This window comes from Ixodes scapularis, unplaced genomic scaffold, assembly GCF_016920785.2.
Source record: "Ixodes scapularis isolate PalLabHiFi unplaced genomic scaffold, ASM1692078v2 PGA_scaffold4__175_contigs__length_147842914, whole genome shotgun sequence".
Taxonomy (NCBI): Eukaryota; Metazoa; Arthropoda; class Arachnida; order Ixodida; family Ixodidae; genus Ixodes; species Ixodes scapularis.
Window position 1 is genome coordinate 95415190 of NW_024609879.1, and position 21846 is coordinate 95437035.

Genomic DNA, 21846 nt, shown 5'->3' on the forward strand with positions numbered 1-21846 from the left:
AAATCTTTGAGAAACCTTTATTACCTACCCAAGAGTCTACTGATCTTGAAAATGGTGCCTATTGATAACTAATCTACTGAATAGACCTATTGCTAAATTACCCAAGCATCAAGGAGAATGCAGGGAATGGTGTTCCACATGCTAGCATCTGCAGCAGTAACTTCTAAAGTATGAGCGTAAAACAAAGGGCATCTTGCAGGTGCATTTGTCAACATTTAATTTTGGTTAATTACTTTGAATCTTATTCCGGGAAGGCGTGCGGTGAAGCGAGCATAGAGCTTTTGGTCATGACACGAAAAATTCCATGGAACCTTAGCCATAAACAGCTTCACTGTAAAATGTTGTATCGTGTTAGGTGGCATGCACAAACCCTATGATGCACTATTTACATTTCACGGAACTTCAAAAGGCACTTCTTTGTTACAAACTCGAGGAAGCTGAGGGTCCCCTCAATTGGAGTGAAGTTTGTGAATTCGGCGGTTATTCATAAAATTCTTCACGTATTGTCACAGTGAAGGATCTAGAAGAGAAAAAACATCCTTGTATAGTCTGCATGGGTAAATTCTCTAACTTTTAGACATGTAAAGTCTGGAAAATTTGGTAATTGGATTTGTAGTTAAATACATTTTTGTTGAAGTATTTTGTACTTGATACATTTTTTAAAGTATTTTTCCCATCCCTGGTGCACTCCAACTCTGAAGCTCTGAAACGAAGAATAATGAACCCTACTTGGGCACATATTGTTTGGTCTCTCTAGCTATGTAAAAAAATAAACATCATAAAAAAAATTTAAAAAGTTGTATTGCTCAGCTTGGTCTGATGGTTTAAGGCTGGGCTGCAAGGCCTTGGAGACCCTACTGGGTCTGTGGACACCTACTTTGAGAACCAGTGACTAAAAACGCTAGAATGTTGTCCATCGTTTTCAAGGATTTTCAGTTGGAAGTTTGCAAGTTCTATTAAAGATGCAGCGTGTTTTCATGAAATGTAATAATGAACACCATTTGTTGAAGGCTTTTTTTTTATTATCTTATTTTGAGAGGAAGCAATGCAACTTGGCACATATTTTCGTTGTCCAGACACCGAAAAACACCCATCACAGGTACACCTAACACGTAGCACACGGGGAGAAGGAAGGGAGGTTCACGAGGAAAGCTGGCTGTACCCTAGCAGAACAGAGCCACTGGCATTCAATTGAAAAAAAAGGTCTTGAACAAAAAAAGATTGAACTGCTATAATTGTTCTTGTTTTTGCCACCACAAACAGTTGAGTAAATTTGTGCTGTGACCCACAGGTATGAAAGGGCGATTCATGTCGATGAAAATGTAAAAAATTTACACCGTCCCCAAACCGGGAATTGTTTCATCCATGCCACCGGTATTTGAACGCGGGCTTAAAAAGTGTCAGGACTTGGGTCGTAACGCTGGAACGCAAAAAGCAAACTTGCAAAAACGCAAATGTCTGAAACTGCTTTTTTTTTTTTTTTTTTTTTTCTTTGTATATAACTCTACATTGACCTACATTTATGAGCATTTGAGTTTGGAAACTTGCATTTTATGACACCGCGATTTCGATGAGGTTACAGTTCTTTGCAAGCTATCGAGTGAAGACGGAAAACTCGCGACAACCCACCCCTCAAACCATTTAACCAGCAACGAGCAAGTTTACGCACGAAAAATGAATGGTAGTGCCTTGAGGATGTCATCACCATCTCTTTGGAGCCTGAGCGGCTGAAACTGGCACAGCGACAAATGTTTGCGAACAAACCCAAAGCCCTCCCCTCAAAACGAATGTTTCAATGTTGTGACCAGTCACTGCAATTGTGAAACTGGGAGAAGGTAAATGGGACCGATTTGTGGAGTACTTTCACCCCTCAAAGTACACAAAAAGGCAGAGGCTGATCTTATTCCTCCTCTTCTTCCTCTTCCTCATCTGTGGGAGAGAACAGAAGCATATTAATTCACCATTGACCAAGACTTTTTGCCGCAGTACGAGGTTCGTCTGACAAGCCCTGTTTAGTCTAAGAATAGTAATGTTGTCGAGCGAGGCCCGTGCACCTACGTTCCAGCATAGCATGTGGACAGTTTGTTGCGGTCGACGGAGCAAGCCAAACAACGAATGACATTAAACAAAATGTTTGTTCCTGGAAGAGGAAGCCCCCCCTGCTTTTTTAAAGGGATACTTCAACAAAATTTGAAATATCCCCGTCGTGTTCAAAAATAGGTTGAATATGATCCACAATATCCGCAAATGACAATCGCCCGTTTGTATTTTGAGCCTGGTGGCTGTATTTTTCGTTATAAACGGCCCACTCTGGCAAGCGCCCGGAGAAAGCCCAGCGGAGACCACGTAACATCCAACGCAATCGTGACGTTGGTCATTTTAGGACGACCAAAGCTACGGCGAGGCTGACGTCGAGAGGGTGGCCTAGTCATTCCAGCCTTTGAAGCGGCTGCTTTTGTAAGAATTTTAAGTGACGGGTTAATCTTCTGTAATCTTGTAGGGGGACAATAGCGACTTTTGCGACACACAAAAGGGACCCTCAGGAAGACAGGAGTTCCCCCTTCCCCTCTTCTCTCTTCGTGGCTGGAGGCGAGACAACCTCCGTCACTAGCTGTCAAGGTTCCTAGACGGGCATTACAAGCGAGGCGTTAGCGACATCCACCAGGTGCTCTTTGCTAATTGTTTAATTTGTTTTAAAATTCCTTTACGTGACTTTTTTAACAAGATATTGGTATGTTCGATGTGATGCTGCTCTTTTGAACACATAGAGACCAAAAAATTAGCGCCGGAATTTCGTTGTAGTATCCCTTTAACTTGAAACATTTAGTATCACACCGCTGATGGCATTGTCTAGGGGAGTGTAGTGCACTATAATTCCTAGCCTAAGTGCTTGAAAGAGAATCGATACGTCGTACTGCAAAGGCCACGAATGATGCGGAGCTATTCAATTGGTCCGCTGCAGTCGCTGACAAAATGAGAAGGGTGGGAAGGAAATGTCCCACCCCCGGTGCGAGCTTCCCACCTCCCACAGTAGTTGCGCGTCTCGTGCACCTCAACAGAGCGCGTGTCAGAGGTTCCAAAGACTTGCCAATCCGTCGGCGACTACGACGTCGCCACACGAGGACGTTGTCGCGAATGACGCGGCACTATTCGATTCAAACCACCATTCCCAAAGCTGCACGAGGATATCGTCGCCAGGCCCGTTTCGTAGATCAGGGCCAATTGGCTACGTGTCTAGAAGGGGACCGGAGGAAGACCCCGGAGCTAGTGTGGGCGCACGTGCCGTACCCTGCTTGCTCCTGCGCTTGGCGGCTCGGTCGGCGTTGCGGCAGGGCTTGGTGACCAGCTTGTGGCTCTCACAGCCCGGGGCGTTGCCGCTCACCAGGGGCATGGTCTTGGTCCGGGTCAGCGTTTGGGGGTCACACTCGCTCCACTTCACGCTGCGGTTGTAGCGGCAGCCCAGTCCTGCGGTACCACCGGAGCAGATTATCGAGCACCGTCACATTCACAAATCGCTCCAACGACCGTTGTAAGGAGTAGTTAAAGGGGCCATGAAATTAAATTTGGGCTAGGATAAATGAATTTAGATTGGAACTAATAGCATAATGTTCAAAAGAAAGGAGGTAAGAAGCCAAAAGCCCGCTTTTTGGTACGAAAATTCGAAAGAGCGGACTATTTCTGCCTTCTTTCCTCCGAAGTTCTCCGCCTTTTCACTGCGACATGTCCAAGGTACCCAAAGCACGTTGTGTGACACACGGTCTCACTATACTCTGTTCACCCCTAGGCTGACGGGGTGGTAGGAGCTACGCACTCGCCGGACGAATCGGCCGCCTTTGAGCTTAAATCCATCACCCGACCCCACTCTCTGCGCGTGGGTATCCACGAGAGAGTGTGATCACATGGCAAAAGATAGAAGTACAGCTTACACCTGTGTGCCTTAAAACCTCTCGCACTGGCACCATCTATCGGGAAACGCTTTCCGTTTTTATTGTGTTCCAACAGCATTCTTTCTTGGCTCGAAAAACCTTTGAAACGTAAAAACATTCATTTCTTGTTGATAGTATGTACACATTTAATATCGCCAAACCTCCGCTCGAGTGAATCGCACTTCCAGGGTCACCTCATAGATGGTGCCAGGATGTGCTCATCGTTAGAGATCCAAGAGCTCGGTCGCAAGCAGATTAAAGTGTGTGAATGGGCCTTTACACTAACCTTTGTGCATGTGGCAACCAAAGTGGCCATGAGGGGCTAGAACTTGGTTGCTAAAATTTCACGTATTAAATTATGATGAAATCACATTCGGATTTAATGGGTTGTGCGGCGTAAACTAGGCAGTTGAGAAGTTAGGAAAAATATATAAATTAAATTTTTTTCAGCATTTTTATATAAAACGGTTGAGCAAAGGGATGTGACATACCGGATTTGCACTTCTTGGTGACGGTGCGGTTGGGTTCGCAGGTGGGGTCGCTGCGGGGCTTGATCTTGTCCACCCGAGTCCTCGTGTTGGCTGTCGTGTTGCACGGATTCCACGCACCTTTCTCGTATCTGCATGCTGCGAGGAACCAAAGGGAATTTGTCCGTTTCTCCCTTTCATTTTGATATAAATTCTCGGCTTGCTTATGTTTTCACTTTAGGGTGATGCACATTCTTGCAGCCCCTTCTGCACGTGCCAGGTTGCTGGAATACACGGAGGTGCTCTTAGCTTAAAATTTAACTATCTTGAGAAGGGACATCCTGCAAAAATACAATTGAATGCCGTCTCCTTCTCCCTGAAGAAAGCGTCGGTATCTTTCGTAACGTATGGCAAACTTGTGGCTGCCACCTTATGTTATAATTGAGGTCAACTATAACAATTTACATTAAAGACTCCCGGTTAGCAGTCATGCTATAGGAACCAAAAGCCCCATCTACAGCAGAGACACCAGATGCCATTTTAAGGCATTTTAGACGGCGGGAAGGCATTCCGGCTGCTGCGTAAAATGAAGACTTTGACGTCGGCTAAAACGCGTCGGAAGCCTTAGCAACGTGGCTAACTCCGCACGAGCACTGCTTACACTTTCCTTAGTGCTTGTGCAGAAGTTTGCATCAAACCCGTCTAGAAGACGAGGCCTGCTCACGATGTTGTCATTAGTGGATCCGCCCCAAGCAGCAGACGGCATCACCGCACACTACTGCTCGTGAGACGCTTCAAAGACATGCTGGCGGCGACGCGAGCTAGGCAGCGCTGTGTGGATCCACTAGTGACGACGTTTGCTGCAGGCCTTGCTTTCTATGGGCTCGCTGGGGGTCGCGCCCCATGCACACCTTTCTTGCAGTTGCGGGTGAGCTCCTTGGTAGGTTCGCACTTGCCACTGCCTCGTTTGAGCACCAGCTTGCGCTTCTGGGTGTTGGTGGCACGGTCGCAGTCCTCCCAAGGCTCCTTTTTGTAGCGGCACTCCTCTGCACACAGACAGACCAACGGGTAGACTGTGCTACATGCATCCCAAAATAGACAGTGGCACAAACTGAATTGTTTCTAGCTCGCTGGCAGAGTCCGCAGCCCTTGTGCTATGGACGTAGGAACGACGCATTCGATTGAGCTTCTGTTTGTGCACTATGGAAACCCTCGGAAATGGGGGACTTCTCGGGGAGTTTCTTCGAGCGCGGAGGAATTGTGGTGATCGAGAAAATATTGAAAAATTTTCATTCAATTTACGTGAGGAGTGGTCAGAGATAAAGGTACTTGCGGAAGCGGGATATTTTACTGCAAGGTCTCTCCAGCATGCATGCCCAAGTGGTCTGGTTACGACTTTTCAAGCATAGTGCTGTTCATCAATCGGGGCTCACGCAAGAGACACAAACATTGACAAAAGACTCCCAATCCCGGTCGTGGAAGTGGCAAGGCGAGTTTTCTATACTAATATTCTAGGAAAACATGGTCTTCTGAAACTCCCTATTGCCCTTGCATGCTATCTCGGGCAACTTTTGCTTGACAAAATTATTTGAGGAGTTCTGCTAACATAGCGAAACTTAAAAAAAAAAAAAAAAAAAAATCAAATTTAGAAACGGGCAGCCCAAAGTCAGCTGAGGTTCAATGTAGAAATATTCTAAACCAAGAAATTTGATGGGTCTCTGTTCTATGGCATGGCTTTGCATGCAGGGCAGCATTTGGCATCAATAAACAATTGCAATATTTACTTTAAACACTGCTGAGAACCAATTGTTTGCAGGCTGTTATTATTGCCTTTAAGCTACCACAATTGCACAACTTTGCAATGATATTCTTTCTGAATGGTGTCATCTGCAAGTTTCAATCACATGACCTGGTGATAACAAACATTCTATTCAAGTTTAATTCTTTAAATGTTGGAGTGCACAATGTCCATTACCGCTTGACAAGTGCTCAAATGGCAGACAGCAATACTGAGCCCCTTGTAGTTTTTATTTTAAATAAAGTGGTCTTTTTTACTAGCACAAATCTCGGAGTTGCAGCTTACCCACACGGAAGCACAAGGCACCGCTTACCAACGTAGGCATCATCGCTGGGGTTTCCCATCTGAGTGTCGGCCATCGTTCCGTTCCATGTTACATTGCCATAGGATCCGTGCACCCTCCGTCCTAAGCGAATCCTCTGAGGCGAACCGAACATGGCTGCCCAGCGTCTTCGGTGTTCAAGCTTGCCTTTGGACAGCATGGCAGCCAGAAGAAGGTCAATGAAAAAGGACTTTTTCGAAGGGCGAATCGGGCCCAGAAGGCCACCCGGAAGTGGACTGTGAACAATCCCTGGGTTACTGCCTGGCCTTGGGATCCTGCCCGGTCTTGGAATCTTGCCAGGCTTCGGGAGTTTGACTGGCTTTGGCAGTTTGCCTGGCTTTGGCAGTTTGCCTGGCTTAAGCGAGCTGCCTAGGATCATGCCTAGAATACCTCCTGGAAGCATGCTTGTGCCATGGCTTGGGGACCTGCCTGGAATGTAGCCTGGGTGGTGGGGTGAGGTATTACTAGGGAAAAGGTTGGGAAAACCACTTGGGTAAGAACCCGGGCCATGGCTTGGATAGTGGCTTGGATAATGACTTGGAACAGGGTTGGGGTAATGGCCCGGCGCCACTACTGGAAAGTTGCTCGGGTAATGACCTGGGGCTTGTGTAGGGTAGTGAATTGGATAACGACTTGGGGCTTGGGTCGGGTAGTGACTGGGATAATGACTTGGGGCTTGGGTCGGGTAGTGACTGGGATAACGACTTGGGGCTTGGGTCAGGTAGTGACTGGGATAACGACTTGGGGCTTGGGTCGGGTGGTGACTTGGATAATGACTCGTGATGCCAGGCCCTTGAGCTGTGGGAGCACTGGGGATAGCCACAGGTTTGAAGCCAGGAGCACTAGGTCTCTGATCTGGCTTTTGGCTTGGATAGTGGCTCGATCCTATGCCAAGTTCTTCAGCTGTGGGAGCACTTGGGACAGCTGCAGGTTTAAAGTTGGGTGCGTGACCTTGGTTATGGCTAGGATAGTGGGCTGATGGCATACTGCCTCCTTGGGGAAATGTCGGAGCATTTGGGAATGCCACAGGCTTGAAGCCAGGTGCACTTGGCATGTGACCTGGGATCCTGACTGAAGAAGGTTCAGCTGGTGGAGCACTGGGGATCATGGGTCTGAAGCCAGGAGCAACGCTTGGCTGCTGAGCCGGCTTGTGGCCAGCAAAAAAAGGCGAGTCAAACCCGGAAGTGCTTGGCTTGGAGACGCTAGGTTGACTTGGCTTCCAAACAGATGAACTGTGGCCGCCGGACTGGCTCGGTTTCCAGACGGATGAACTGCTGGGTTGGCTTGGCTTCCAAACAGATGAACTGTGGCTACTGGATTGACTTGGCCTCGAGGCAGACGAACTGCTTGAGGATGAGCGAGATGATGAGGAGGAGCGTGATGAAGATGATGAGCTGGAGCCTTTAAAAAGGTGAAAAAAGGGCGCTGGCTTTATAATCGGTGGTTTTGTTCGGTTGCGCCTCAAGCTTTCGTAAAAGCTGTCCCGAAAATTTGAAGCGTCAGGCGACGTGCATCTTGAAGCATTCAAGCTGGGCGGAAAGCAGCGATGCCGTTTATCGTAGTGTGCATGATGCATGTGTTTGAAGCCCCTGTTCACCTCCTTTCAGCTAGGTGGTCACTTTTTAAGGATTTGAGACCTCTGACTCCAATTCCCACAGATGCCAAATGTTGAACACTTGATGTTAAAGAGCAGCATATTATATTAGAGTCGCTTCCATCTGCTCCTGAACATCTAACGAGTGGCAAGAGCCTGATGGCCCACATCGTGAGCAGCTTCAAGATGTAGATGCAAATTTCTCAAAATGTTAGCTACTTGATGAGGCCTTGAAAACAGCTGAAACTTAATAATCTGCAGCTATATTTTCAGTTTAATGCACAACTAAAACTTCTGAATCAAAGAAATGAAAGTACTACTGGTAACGAGCAAGCACCCACTCAATATTTGGGGATAATCTTAGAAAACAAGAGGGTGGGCACTTATGTCAGAATGCAAAAATGTAGAAGGGGCACACGAGAGGATGGGCTCCACCTCCTGGTGGAGTGTACCCTCTCATGTGCCCCTTCTACATTTTTGTTGCGTTGTTGCTCCCAGTTGCATAGCTGGGCCACGCATAGCTGGGCCACGCGTAGCTGGGCCATCTGGCACTCGGAGCCCTTATGTCTCTCATAGCAACCCCCCCCCCCCCCCCCCCCCTCCCCATTCACTCCCCAAGATTGCAACCAACAAAGTGGGTGTGCATTACTGGGACGCCCGATATCTGGGAACCCCTGAAATGCATGCTCAGTATTTTATTGTATGTTGTCTTATTTTGCCCTACTTATAATCTATATTTGTGCCAGTACCCTGTATAGTGTAAAACCTTTTAACGGGGCTCGTTTCTTTTTATTTGTCGGCTTGAAGTGTTTTGAAGCAAAGCTGAATGCTTGTCGGAAAACCTTAGGAGTTTAAAAGCACATTTTGGCTCATTTCATGTCCCTTATTTTTATGTCTTTGTTGCTTACAAGCTATAGCTGTATAACTCGCTCGTTTATGTTAAAGCTGTCTATATATATGTAATATGCAGCTCCAGAGATTTTCATCTAATATTTATAATATAGTATGAAATCAAGATTCACATATGAATTGATATAATTGAAAACAGCTTGGCACCATTTTGTTAGCGATCAATTTGTCGCATTAAATGGGCATGTAATTGTAATAAGCTGATTTCATTAAAGGTAACATGTGTAACCTCAGTTAGATGTACCATATATCCTGTACAAACAAGCACACTTAATTTTTTTTTTTAATTAGACAAAAAAACATTTGCAATCAAGAGATATCAATTTATCCTGGTATGCTCGTGATGTGAGCTGAACAGATACTGATAATGAAAGCATTCATTTTTTATGGACCAATTCTTTATTCTCTGTGGGACATTTACCTATAAGTGTTGAGCACTGTGTAACTTAAACTTGCACTGATTTGTTATCACCAGAAAGAGATTGAAAGGTCTTGCAGCAGCATATGCCTGCCAAGCATAGCAAATGATAAGCAGATGAAACACCACTAGGTGCACTTCAGGGGCAATAAGGAGAGAAAGCCAAGCAACATGGGACTTGTGGCCGGAGAAATAGGCGAATTTGAAGTGAGCTTGAAGCAGAGCCTACGGTATCTCTTGGAAAACTTAACGCAACAGGGACACACACTTCTTTGGAAAATGACAGAATGGGCAAAGGCAAAACAATACCAATACACATATTTGAAGAAACTGGAGATGACAGACGAAGGAGGGGACAAGCATAAAACGTCTCAAACGTCAAAGATGCCAATATGTTTGGTACAAACATGGAAAAGTACTGGTAAGGGAGAAACATGGGGCACAAGCACATGTATAGTGAAAACTGAATGACTTGCAGACGCTTGAATAGTTCTGCTGCTGGTGGTTTCTTTTGAATGGTTTTTCTTTTTCTTTTCTTTTTGCTATGAATGACACAACCTGTTCCTTGTGAAGTGAAATCAAAACGTTTTTGGAAACAAGGTGAATGTGCCCTTTTCATTATTTCGGCTAAATGTATAATCGATATGGAATAAGTTTGATGAACTATAAATATATTTTTAAAAGGTTTTCAATTTTAATTGAGGTTATTATGCTCACTGAAACATGGGAATAAAAATGTCAGTGAAGTGGATAGGCCCCAGATTTATGAAATATTTAGTGCAAACAGAACCAATAAAGTAGGAGGGGAGTATGTGTACATGTAAAAAAAAGTCTGGGTTGTACATTTACTAATGACTTTACAGCTAGTACAAACGACTATGAAATATTAACTTTACAACATGCAAGTACTGTTTTTTTTTTTTTGTTGTCGATCGCCTGCCAAGCGGTAGTATATCCTCCTTTCTCGAGTTTCTCACAGGGTATTTTAAGTTTACTTGTAAAATTAAATTGAATGTCTATTTTTGCTGGGGATTTCAATATAGACATGGTTGTGTCTTCCCACGTCAAGGAATTTTATATCTATATAATCATATAGATATAAAATTCTCTATATCAATCATGAATTTTTAATGTTGTATTTCAACCTACTCGGATAACACTTAGAAATAAGGCATTGCTGAATTTATTTTTTGCAAATGTTTCAGAAACGGACATAGTTGCTGGCATGGTCAGGGAAACTACTGGTGATCACCTTCCAATACACATGCTTTTTAATGTGGACTACAGTTAAAAAAAGATATGTGATCCTCAGACTTTTTTTTTTTGGAATATAAGCACTAGAAACCTTGATGTTTTTGAACAACAGATAAATTCTAAAAGCTGAAGTGCGGTACTGTTTAGCATGTCTGCCGACGAAGCGTTTAATTGTTTCCTTGAAATGTTTAAGATTATATATCATCATTGCTTTTCTTACAAATTGAATAATTTCCTCGAAAGTGTCATAAACCCTGGGTTACGCCTAAAACACAGAGAAAGATAAATTTAAAAAATGTGCACTACCACAGATTTTTACACACTAAAGACATTAACATCTTGTTTGCATCAAAGAAACTTAAAAATCATTTAACAAAGACTTTAAGGCAGTCCAAATGCACATATTTTGAAAATTTATTTAAAGATAATGAGATCAGATGTTGTATGGAAAAAATGAAATGGATTAATAAAACAAGGGTCGCACGCAGATGGGGTAACTGAGATATAAATTGAGGGTATCACCGTAAAAGGAGCTGCTTTGGCGCAAAAGTTCAATGATCATTTTGTTTCACTTGTCCACTGTGCACATGCCGTGAGGTATGTGCAGAGGGTCTCTCATAGTCTGTCTTTGTTTTCAACTGACAAAGACAAAATGTTTTCTGTTTTTCCAAATTTTAAAAATAGTAAGAGCTCTGATATATATGATTTTCACACTAAGTCAATCAAACATGTGTTCATTTGATTGCTCCTTGTCTAACGCATATTTTTAATCTAGCACTTGAGAATAGAACTTTTTTACAAAAAAATTTTGAGGACACCTGAGCACTTCTTATCAGTTGTGAATGTGAAAGCATGAATGTCGTTCTTCCGCTCCCTTAGTTGCCTGCAGTGTACTGGCGTGGACGGCCAGGTTTCGCTACTGCCCAGGTTGCGACCGCCGACAATATAGATGCCTCAGGCGCCGCCATGTTCCTTGGCACCGAGAGGAGCAGAAGTGGCCGTTTCTGCTCTTCTCGGCGGAGGCTGTAGCACCATGGAGAAGGCTTCTCTGTGGGGTGGCGTTCCTTGAAACTATGATGCGTGGCAGCCGATGGGAATTTATCCATCAATTTTTTGCTACAGACTGCAGGCTTTGCTACATGGAACAGGGGAATTTAGGGGCTGTTTGGCACGGCTTCAAAAGCTGATAATGCCAGTTCGCTCCATGGGACAGTTAATGCCTTCACATTAAAATGCAAGTGGCAAAGGTGACTGTGTTATATAAGTCTGGGGATAAAAACAACATTGCAAACTATAAACCTGTTTCTGTTGTACCCATATCCTCAAAAGGTCTAGAAAGAATAATACATCACAGGCTACATATTTTCTGCAAAAAATTTTCCATTCTAATGCCCAGTCAATATGGATTTAGGAAGGCTTGTCCTATGGAGCTTACTTTGTTAAAACAAAAATAACTTTATGTAAACAATATTGAAAAGGAGTTGCTAATTCTTGGAGTATTTGTAGATTTTTCGAAGGCCTTTGACCGCATCAATCATGTTACATTACTTCAAAAGTTGTATCTGTGCGGTATTCCCAGTGTTGCTTTGCATGTGATTAGAAGTTATCTTTGTGACCACTACCAGTGCATTGTAATAAACAAAAAAAACACTCTGACCTTAGGCCACAAACCGCCGGCATGCCGCTAGGAAGTATACTGGGACCACTTCTTTTTAATCTCTACATCGATGATACTGCAAATATTGATGACAATGTAAGTCTCATCATCTATGCTGATGATACCAGTATATTTTTTTCAGGTGCTGATACTGATCAGATTATAGATAGTACACATACATTCTTGGAAAAGTTGAATGCTTGGACAGGTTCAAACTCTTTGCAAATAAATTGTAGTGAAACCAAAGCCGTCTTATTCAGATCACGAAATACAAACTGTTTTTATTCCTCCATTCTTTCTCTTGGAACACACTGTATAAATATAGGGGAAAGCGGAAAAGTTCTGAGAATTATATTTAATTGATACATGTCATGGGATGAAACTGTACAACAGACATGCTAAAAGCTATCAGAGTTGCAGGTATTGTGTACAAATATTGCCATATCATCCCAATTTCAGTTATGCTTCTTATATACAATTCCCTTTTTTACTCAAAGTATAATTATTGCCTCTTAGTATGGGGGAATATGACCGCCACAAACATTAAATTAATGCATACTCTATATAAAAAAAGCTGTTCACAATAGATGTAGTACTGCATATGATACTCATACCAGTCCATTATTTAATACATTCGATATTGTAAAAGCTCCAAATCAGTATTATTATAAACTTTTTCTTGCATTAAAAAAGTCTCTCAGGCAAAATGGAAATGTATCCGTATCGATTTCCAACCTTAGGTTGAGGGAGGTTGCCTATGAGACTTGCTGTGTAGACATGCAGATAGTGCCACACTCTAGAATGAACTATGGTATAATCACATGTTGAAATTCACAGTGCCACGTTTTTTATATCATTTGACTGAACTGAATGTAAAAGTGTTGAGTGAATCCTGGCAAAGTGTTCATTCAATGTTTGTGAGGGAGTGTCCATGGAATTTGTGATTCTTAAAAATTTGGGTCAATCGATTACCACTCTCCTCCCTACCCCCTGTTGTTTATCTTTTGAGTCAAAAGTTTTATGGCTAAAATATTGCGTTTATGTACACATGCTCTCTGCTGCTGCGGGGAGGCAGGGTATCGTCAAGCAGCAACAGATTTACTTTTTTCTCTGTCTCCCTTCTCTACATGAAGAGAAGTAAATAAAGAATATTAAAAGAATTTGAATTTGAATGGTTGTTTTCTAAGCAAAGCTTCATTGTAAGGAACACCGAAGCATAGACGGGAGGGCTTCAGTGAATAGCTCGAGCACAAATTTTCTGGTGGCAGTTTTGCCAGAATGTTAAGAGACTTCTTCATGGTGCCCGATTCATAATTTTTTCATTCCTGCCTATGTTTTTGTCAAGTTGTAAAGGTGTTTACGCTTAAAAATGTATGGCACAGTTACGAACAAAAAGTTTGGAAAGGGCATTAAAAAAAGATGCGGACGAACAAGCTGAACAATACATTCTATCATCCAGCCTGTTTGTCCAAACCTTCCTTTTGGGCTGAAACTTCAGGATTAACCGACTGTCCCGATTAACCACTAGTCTTCAAAATACTTGTGGGCATGTGTCGATACTCCTAACTTTCTAATAATGATTTCATCAATGTTGCATTTGACTCAATGTGTACTTTTCCCATTGCACAAATGCACAGTCAGTATCGCTTTCCTGCAATGTGCCAGTGGCATAGGAAGAAGCCCTACTTCCAAGCCTTTCCGAAAGGCAATTGTGTTTAGGTAACTAAATTATAATATTGGAACTAAAAATTCCTGCTTAGACGATTTTTTTTTCTTTTTGTTTTTTTTACAGCGAAGTTGTATATAATTTGCAGGTGGGATTTTTTTGTGTTCGTCGACAGAAAACCCATGCTTGCGCCTTATCATTTATCGTGTGGTTCTCACACTTTTTTCAATAAGAATACCGCAAGACAAGTGTCAAAACCATGCGATAGATTATGAGGCGCAGGGGAACAATGATAAGCGGGTAACGATCCCCGCATGCGTTTTTCAGCAGAGATTGCGGTCGCATAAGCTACATCGGCAGCATACAAAGTCTTTCATACATAAAAAAAGCTTTGGTACAATGCATTTACTTTTCTTTCATCAATCATTTGGTATAGACCCTTTTGCTGTTTACAAACTTGCACTGACGCTTGCATCGCAAGTGACTTCCGGTCGCACCGTCTTTGCAAGCCTGTTGAGCTTGCTTATGTCACCAGTGCTAGAAGCATAAGTGCTACACAGACAACAAAGTTGGAGATTGAACGAGGCCCTTCGGCTGCACAAAATTACATCTTCGAGGATGCAAGTTGGTTTACAAGAATACTCTAAACATTTTAACAGATCTCGCACTCCTTCATTCTTTTGGCATTCACCTGGAGAATGGATGGTTAAATGTTTCATCTACATTTCAAGCAGCAGTGTTACGATGGCCCTTGTTCATTCTTTTTATAAACCGAAAGTTCTCTGGTACTTCAAAGACTGGAACACTACCTGGTGGCGTTTGCTTTAAAAAGGGTCTATAATGCAGTGGGCAATCAAATCGTTGCTCTTGGACAGCGAAGCTGCGATACCACAGCTTTGCTGTCCAACCACCTTCATAGCGTGGATTGCAGCCCCAACTTTTTTTATGTTGGATTTTTAATTTTTTTACAATTAATGAAATTTATTTCACTTTAGGTGGATGCTGGATTGAATGCATTTATAGAAAAACCATGAAGTGCCATTTGTAGGTACCTGTGTCATTTATTTTGTTGAAACAAACTTATCAGCAAGTCAGAAAAGACTGTCTTTCTTGTTGACGAGCATTTTCACTGAAATAAATGTCACAGGCGTCGAAATGTAATTTCTTGGTGTGACAAACATTAAGCCTAGGTGGACGTCGGCTCATAAAAATATTTTTGTCTGTTTTACCCTTTGATCAAGGCCATGTCATGTTCTCAAAAATTTCACATTTTATTACCACCCCTGTCGTCGCAGAGCTTCAGCATTTCGCAATGTATAGTTTATTTATGTGGGGTGAAAAACAGTTTTACTTTCTCGATCGGATGCCAGTAGATTGAACAGCAAATAAACTTTGTAGCAGGCTATCTCTGTGGAGGGGGTGTAATTGATCTTCATGCGATGGCTATGCTTATACAGGACTGTGTAAGTTCAAAATTTTTAGTGACTATGATCATGTCAACTTTGCATGCTTGCCATATATTTATGCAAAATTCTGCTTACCATGCACAGCCCTCAAACATATTGAGCGATGTGACTCCAAGTTTTTCCCTTCACATTATGGTTTTCCATTATTTTTCTTTCCTTTCTATTTCACAAGATGTGAAGCATGGAAACTAATAACCAGTTTCACTTCACTTTTTCTTTTTTTATCTATGAAATGTGTTTTTTTGTATGTAGCAAAGGAGGGCACGAGGAAGTCAAAGACGCAGTGCCAAAAGCAACAGCTCATTTGAAAGCAGTTAAAGATAAAACAAGGATCTCCAGTGCTGACAAGTTGCACTGGCAGAAAGCCAGTGCAAATAGCCCAGTTGGGCAATGCAGGAAGCAGATCAAGAATCATCAACAAAAAAAAGAGAAAAACATAGCTGAGCAACTTCTGCACTGGCACACTTCGAGCAGACTACGACAGTTGTTGAAGCTAATTTCCTTGTAAAAAGGCAGCATATTCGGCAAAGAGTATTTACAAGAGTACTAACACTGCAGCGATTTGCAATCAAACATTGCCTATAAGAAACACAGTCAAGAGACAGCAACAGTCTTATCTTGCACCTCCCATGGCATTCTAGCCTTTAGACTAAATCAAATTACTCTAAACCAAGTGTTTGCAATTCCTGCTAATAGCCAGTGCAAACTCCCTCACACATGCACATGCACATTCATGCCCACACATGCTGTGTCGCTTCCCTGCAGTACATATTTTGTTTTTCCACTTATTTATATGTATGAGCTAAAAAAAGTTTGTACTATACTAAAAGGGAGTAGCACAGCGATGAGCAGGACTGTAACAGAGAATAAAATAACCCATACAAGAGGATATGTGGAAAGCAGCAACTGGCTTGAAGATTACAATGTGCCAGGGACAAAAAGCATCTGTACTGCTTACACTTGAAGCTTAATTATGCGCTTAATAATTTTTTAGATGAAAAAATAGCCTGCTTTTCGGTACATCTGTTTTGTTCACAAAGTCCAGGCAGTATTTCATTATTTAAGTGAAACTTCTACAACTGAGTATAACAGAAGTTATATAAAAAGAATATAGAGAATTCCGGAGGCTTGCTCAATATCTATCCCAGTAGAGCTGTTACCTTCAGCCAGATTTGTTATAACGATGCTGGGTCATCATTTCTGATATGCGTCCACTACTATACTCGCTTATGTTCACGCTTCACTTAACCATTCATCCTGTCTTCTGTATCTTTTAGAACCCAAGATAGCTCTATTATAATTAACACCAATGCTTGCTTTCAATTTGCCAAAACAATCTCACAAAATCATGCATGGCATATAACCCTTTTGCAGTCGAGTCAATAAGTCAATGCACATTGCTTTATTTTTTTAAAATATCTAATGGGAGCATATACAGTGCTTGCAAGCTGTCCAGATTGGGAAAGCATAAAATGCAAATATTTAGAACAAAAGTTACTTGCCTTTCTTCGATTGGATTTCATCTTCGTGAACTTGCTTCCAATCAACCTTTTTGCGGTCTCAGACTCAAACCGCAGGTACAGTAGGCTCGCGATAATTCAAAATTGGATATTTCATACTTCTGGGTAATTCAAACAAATTTCGAGATTTTGGTTGTTCTGCTATGTTTTCAATGTTTGTATAAGTTGCTTAATTCGAACGGCATTTTCGTGTAATTCATACTTTTTGTTCTCTGAGCCCCTTTGAGTGCGCTTCTTACCGAGCACTGGTGCATTGCAGAGAAACAACACCTGCACAGCTCGCTTCACAGTAGACAACATTTTTGTTGGATGAACAAACCTAATTTTGTTTTGAGGTGTCATGTGCTGTCTTACAGTTCACGATAAACACTTTTGAGGAATGAATAAACTTATACATTTCACCAATGTTTTATGGTGGCATACCTACTTATGATCAGTAGGTATGTATACAGGAAATCATCAAAATATCTGCTTTGTATGTGTAGCCATTCATATCAAAAAGCATAACTTTATCTTGCATCATATTTAAATTAATTTCTGATAATTCAAACAAAATTTGCAGCTTCCTGGAGTTTGAAATAATGAGAATCTGGTGTACTTTACAGAGCATTGGATGATGAGTCCTCATCCTCCGAATTCGTTTCCGAGAAGCGTTGGAAGTTTGAATTCAGAAGGCACTCCCATTGCCCAGCCTATGCCCAGAATGTCACATTTCGAAACTATAAATATAGCCCCAGCATGCTGACATACAACCTTGGTTTTCTGCAAGGCAGATAATCCTCTCCCAACTCTAAAGGATAGTGAAAGAGAGAAGGCATTAAGAGTGGAAGAAAAGCAACTCTCATGGAGGCTTTGAACAAGCTCAAAACATTGAGCTGAATGATAAGCCCTGGAGAGGTTACCTCGACCCCTGGAACTGCTCCTAGCTCCACGGGGAACTCGGTAGACCACCTCGTGATCTGATTCGGCAAAGAGGTCGTCGTGGCTTGTGTTGGCATTGGCAACGCTGGCAGCAATGGCTGCCAGAGCCACCAGGAGTAGTGCGCGATGCATGGCCCTAGGGAAGGAACGCAGAGATAAAGGCTCAGTCGTGCCACCTCTGAGTCAAGCGTAGTTATATTGGTAAAGCTTTGGTTCCATTAAACAAACGAGAGAAGGGGTTGGTATTCCTTCATGATGAGATAAAAAGTGCACAAAACACGTTTTCTGCGCTTCTCATTTCACGATGAGATTCCTGCTGGTATCCCTTTGTGTTGTAGCCTGTGCAGTCTGGCGGTAGGTTCAGTGTGTCCCGTGCATTTAATTCAGAATGTTGACTCAAGTCTGGCTGTCAAGAGTAGCCAAATTAACTTAAACCTAGGGAAAAGAAACGGTTCCAGGGTAAAAAATGTGGAAGAAACTAGAATGTTGCCAAAATCTAGTCTTAATCAGCCAGCAAAGTGTGCATCGCGATTTGAACGTAGTGGTTAAGTTGCATGTTTGGAATGAAGTCACCAAAATTCTGACGAAAAACGTGAATGATAACTGTTCTACAATTACATTTCAGCTCTACGATTGCATGAAGATGTCAAACATAAAATTACTTTTGTGGCCCGGCTGCAAGGAGTGTGGAGGACACTCAGTAACCAACACACATGATTTTCGGGTGATTTTAAAAAATGCCTATTTCTAAAAAGTTTATAATTTGTTTACAAAAAATGAAAAATTATTTTGAGCTGTTAATTAAACAATCCGCCGATGAAACAATTTATCGATGAATTAAGTGCCGATAAAATGTCGTTCAATGAACTGATTGCCACCGGTATGGTTGTACAGGGTGTCTAAAAAAATTACAGCTTTTTAACGGCAAAAATAAGCTGTGCATTTCAATGGGAAAGAAGCTCTATTTCAACATTGAAATTTTCAGAAAATCACTTACAACTCTTGAATGTGATAACGGATAGTTTTGAAGCGTTGGCATCTGGTTCAAGCAGAAAATAAGCGTTCGGCAATGCATAAATTATTTTTGTAAATAAAAAAAAAGAAATATATTTTATTTTGTTTTCTTGACACAGCACATTACAGCTTTTAAAAATAGGATATGGCAGTATCGCCCTGTTAGAACTAGCACTTGAAAAGACGCATGATTAGTCAGCCAATCAGGCCCTGCCGTTCTTCATGAGAAAAAAAACACTCTCTGCCTCACATGCGCACGGAAATGGCGCATCAGCCTAAAGTGGATTAAATGAACAAGCAGCAGGCCATAGTCAGTTTTAGGTCTGAGCTAGGAGCGGTCAGTGGACCTCAATTTTCCGAGGCTGCTTGCGGACGTGATGATGAGAGATTGTGAAATCTGTCTTGCGCAAAGCCCCCTTGGAGTTCAAGGACACCACAACAGAAGACAACTTGATATCTCGGGCTGCAGCAACTTGACCTCGCAAAAAGTGAAAACAAAGTGCGATACTACAAGCTGAACTAATTGCTTCCTCGCAGGCTGTTATCATCCCCCAACGAAAGCTCCCTCCAGATTATGGCGGGAGGAAGCAACAAATTGGCTCCATTAGAGACTTCACAACAAGTGGGGTTGCACATGAAGATTTGTCATGTGTTTTGATGCGAGTGAATTGGTGGCGCAGTGATCCTGCGTCATCAATCTAGCCCAGAAGTCATCGCACAAATTTAGCTAGCCAAAGTGCCCCAATTAACACCCAGAGAAACCTTTTTCCGAGCTTTGATAAAAAAAATCTGCTTATTATACGATTTTCTTTTTTGTTTCTTATGCGTAATAGCTTTGAATTAGTTTTCCTAATATTGTAGAGTCTTGTACTCATGGCCTAAGATTGCCTACCAGACGCTAAGTATTGCCAGCGTAATAAATGAACTAGCGACTTGTTCGAGCTGATGGCAGCATCATGATAAATTAAAACTAAATTAGCAGGATCTCTTTATATATATATATATGCCAGCCTAATATGTACACTTTAATAATTTGCCTTTGAAAAGTAATTATTAAACGCTTTTTGATTTTGAAATATAAAAAAAAAAACAGAAAAATATAATTATATTTATTCGTGATACTCTAGTTATTTCGGGGGCAACTTTAATTGTCACACTGTCCACTCGGCGCGTTTCATTAATACCTTTCTTTATTTCTTCCTCTATTTTTTTTTTTTTTGCGTGTGTTTGTTAGAAAAAAAAAAAAAAGAAAAGGGGGGGAGGGGGCGTTTTTAGCACAAATATTTGCTAACTCGGAGAAAAAAAAAAAGAAAGCTACATAGGCTAAACAAAATTTAATAGGCAAGATTGGGAAACCGAAACCAAATCTGAATAGTTCCGAGTTTTGTTTTCTACTTGCGTTCGAGCTAAGTAGACACTCGGGTACATCCAGCTAATATATGATCGAGCGACTCAACGACTATACATTCAATGGGGGATCAGCAAAACACTAGGTCTTTGGACAACCCAACGATGCGTCTTAAATTATGGCTGACAGGTCCGTGACGCCGCCATTAATATGGAACCTGTTTCTTCTGGTGCTTTTTACCGTTCTGTTATTTGTTTGTCTGGCGCCACAGCAACATCCTTTAATGAGAAATATTTTTTTTTGTCGCCGCATTAAAAAAATTAGCAACTCATAATTTGCGTCTCTAGAAAAGTATCAAAATAAAACACCAATAATTTATATCACAAATTAAAAAAAAAGTTACAATATACATATTTGAACGAAAAAAAAAAATCTTGTAATTCTTTGGGGCGTAAAACTAGTTTATGAACTTCACACGGACCATTTATAGATGTCAATTTTCGGACGAATCATTTATAGATGCCAGTACTCCGAGAAGTTTAGCTATTTTACGACTATAAAACAAAATTCGCAGCACAGCGCGATGGATAATTTCATTTGATAAGGGATGATGTACGCTCTTCACTCCAGTACAACGAAATGATTAAAAATAAATTCGGATAAGCAAATTAGTAATAAAGGAACCGCGAACCTCACTCTCAACGAAACAACCATCGTGCGAGAGCAATAGACGCAGTGATGGAATGAGCAAGCAGCGCCCAGAAAAAGAGCTTTATCCATCCCGAATCCCAAAGTATCTTTCTCCATCGGTGGGAAGCATTCAAGTAACAGCTTTCCGGAGCACCTGATCAGTACGGCCTCGTGCGCGTGTGCAGCTTAGATAATGTAGCTTTTAACATAGGATTGATTGAGCTTTAAAAACTAAATATGGAGGTAGTCTTTAAAGAAAAAAAGGAAACAAACACTTACCTCGAGCTCTGCTTGTCGTCTCTCAGCTTCTATGTGCCGTGGGGAAAGCGACGTCCGGCGACGTTCCTCCGAGGAGCAATCCAGCGATCCCGAGCGCAGCGCCGTCTACCGGGATTGCCCCGACGCCATCCCATCCCACTCGCACAAACCGGTCCAATCCGGTTGCTCGCCTACGGCTCTGTCCGAATCAATCGTGTCCAAATAGACGCCTTTGAGGGCGGCTTGTGTTTTGGCTCCGACTACGACTAAATTCAGGGCTCTCCGTTTCGTTTCAAGTTTACGGGTACGGAGAAAGGCAACGTCGGACAGAATTAGAAACCGAGCTGTGACGTTTCCGGTCTGTTTAGACGTCTATTATTAGCTGATTGGAAGGTTTTGGATGGGAGCGGAGGTAGCGGGGAGGAAAAGAATCCGAGCCTCGCCAGGCGCACTCTCGCAGCCGCGCGGCACACTGGCGCACTCTCGTTCGCAGCGTCGAAATCTCTACCATTTTGTTCATTTATGTTTTCGCTTCTTCTAGCAAAAGTGGGGCTTTTTCTGGGGTTTTCAGCCCTTTCATTTACGTTGTATGAGCTCTTGGAGGAAAGAAACGTTCGG

At 42.2% G+C, this 21846-nt stretch overlaps 1 protein-coding gene across 2 annotated transcripts; it reads right to left on the bottom strand.

Moving 5' to 3' along the window:
- Positions 1-1491: 1491 nt before the first annotated feature.
- Positions 1492-21623, bottom strand: LOC8043427 (mucin-5AC). 2 transcript variants are annotated; one of them, XM_029981530.4, is made up of 7 exons: positions 21250-21374; positions 17900-18054; positions 6505-7914; positions 5305-5439; positions 4418-4552; positions 3289-3465; positions 1492-1929 (listed from the first exon to the last, which is right to left on the bottom strand). In XM_029981530.4, exons 2-7 carry the CDS (start codon positions 18048-18050, stop codon positions 1901-1903), a joined length of 2037 nt encoding a protein of 678 aa, XP_029837390.3. In that variant the 5' UTR covers positions 18051-18054; positions 21250-21374; the 3' UTR covers positions 1492-1900. The 2 variants fall into 2 exon arrangements, with proteins under 2 accessions (XP_029837390.3, XP_002416343.2); XM_002416298.5 differs by lacking the exon at positions 6505-7914 and having other exon boundaries at positions 21250-21623.
- Positions 21624-21846: the final 223 nt, after the last annotated feature.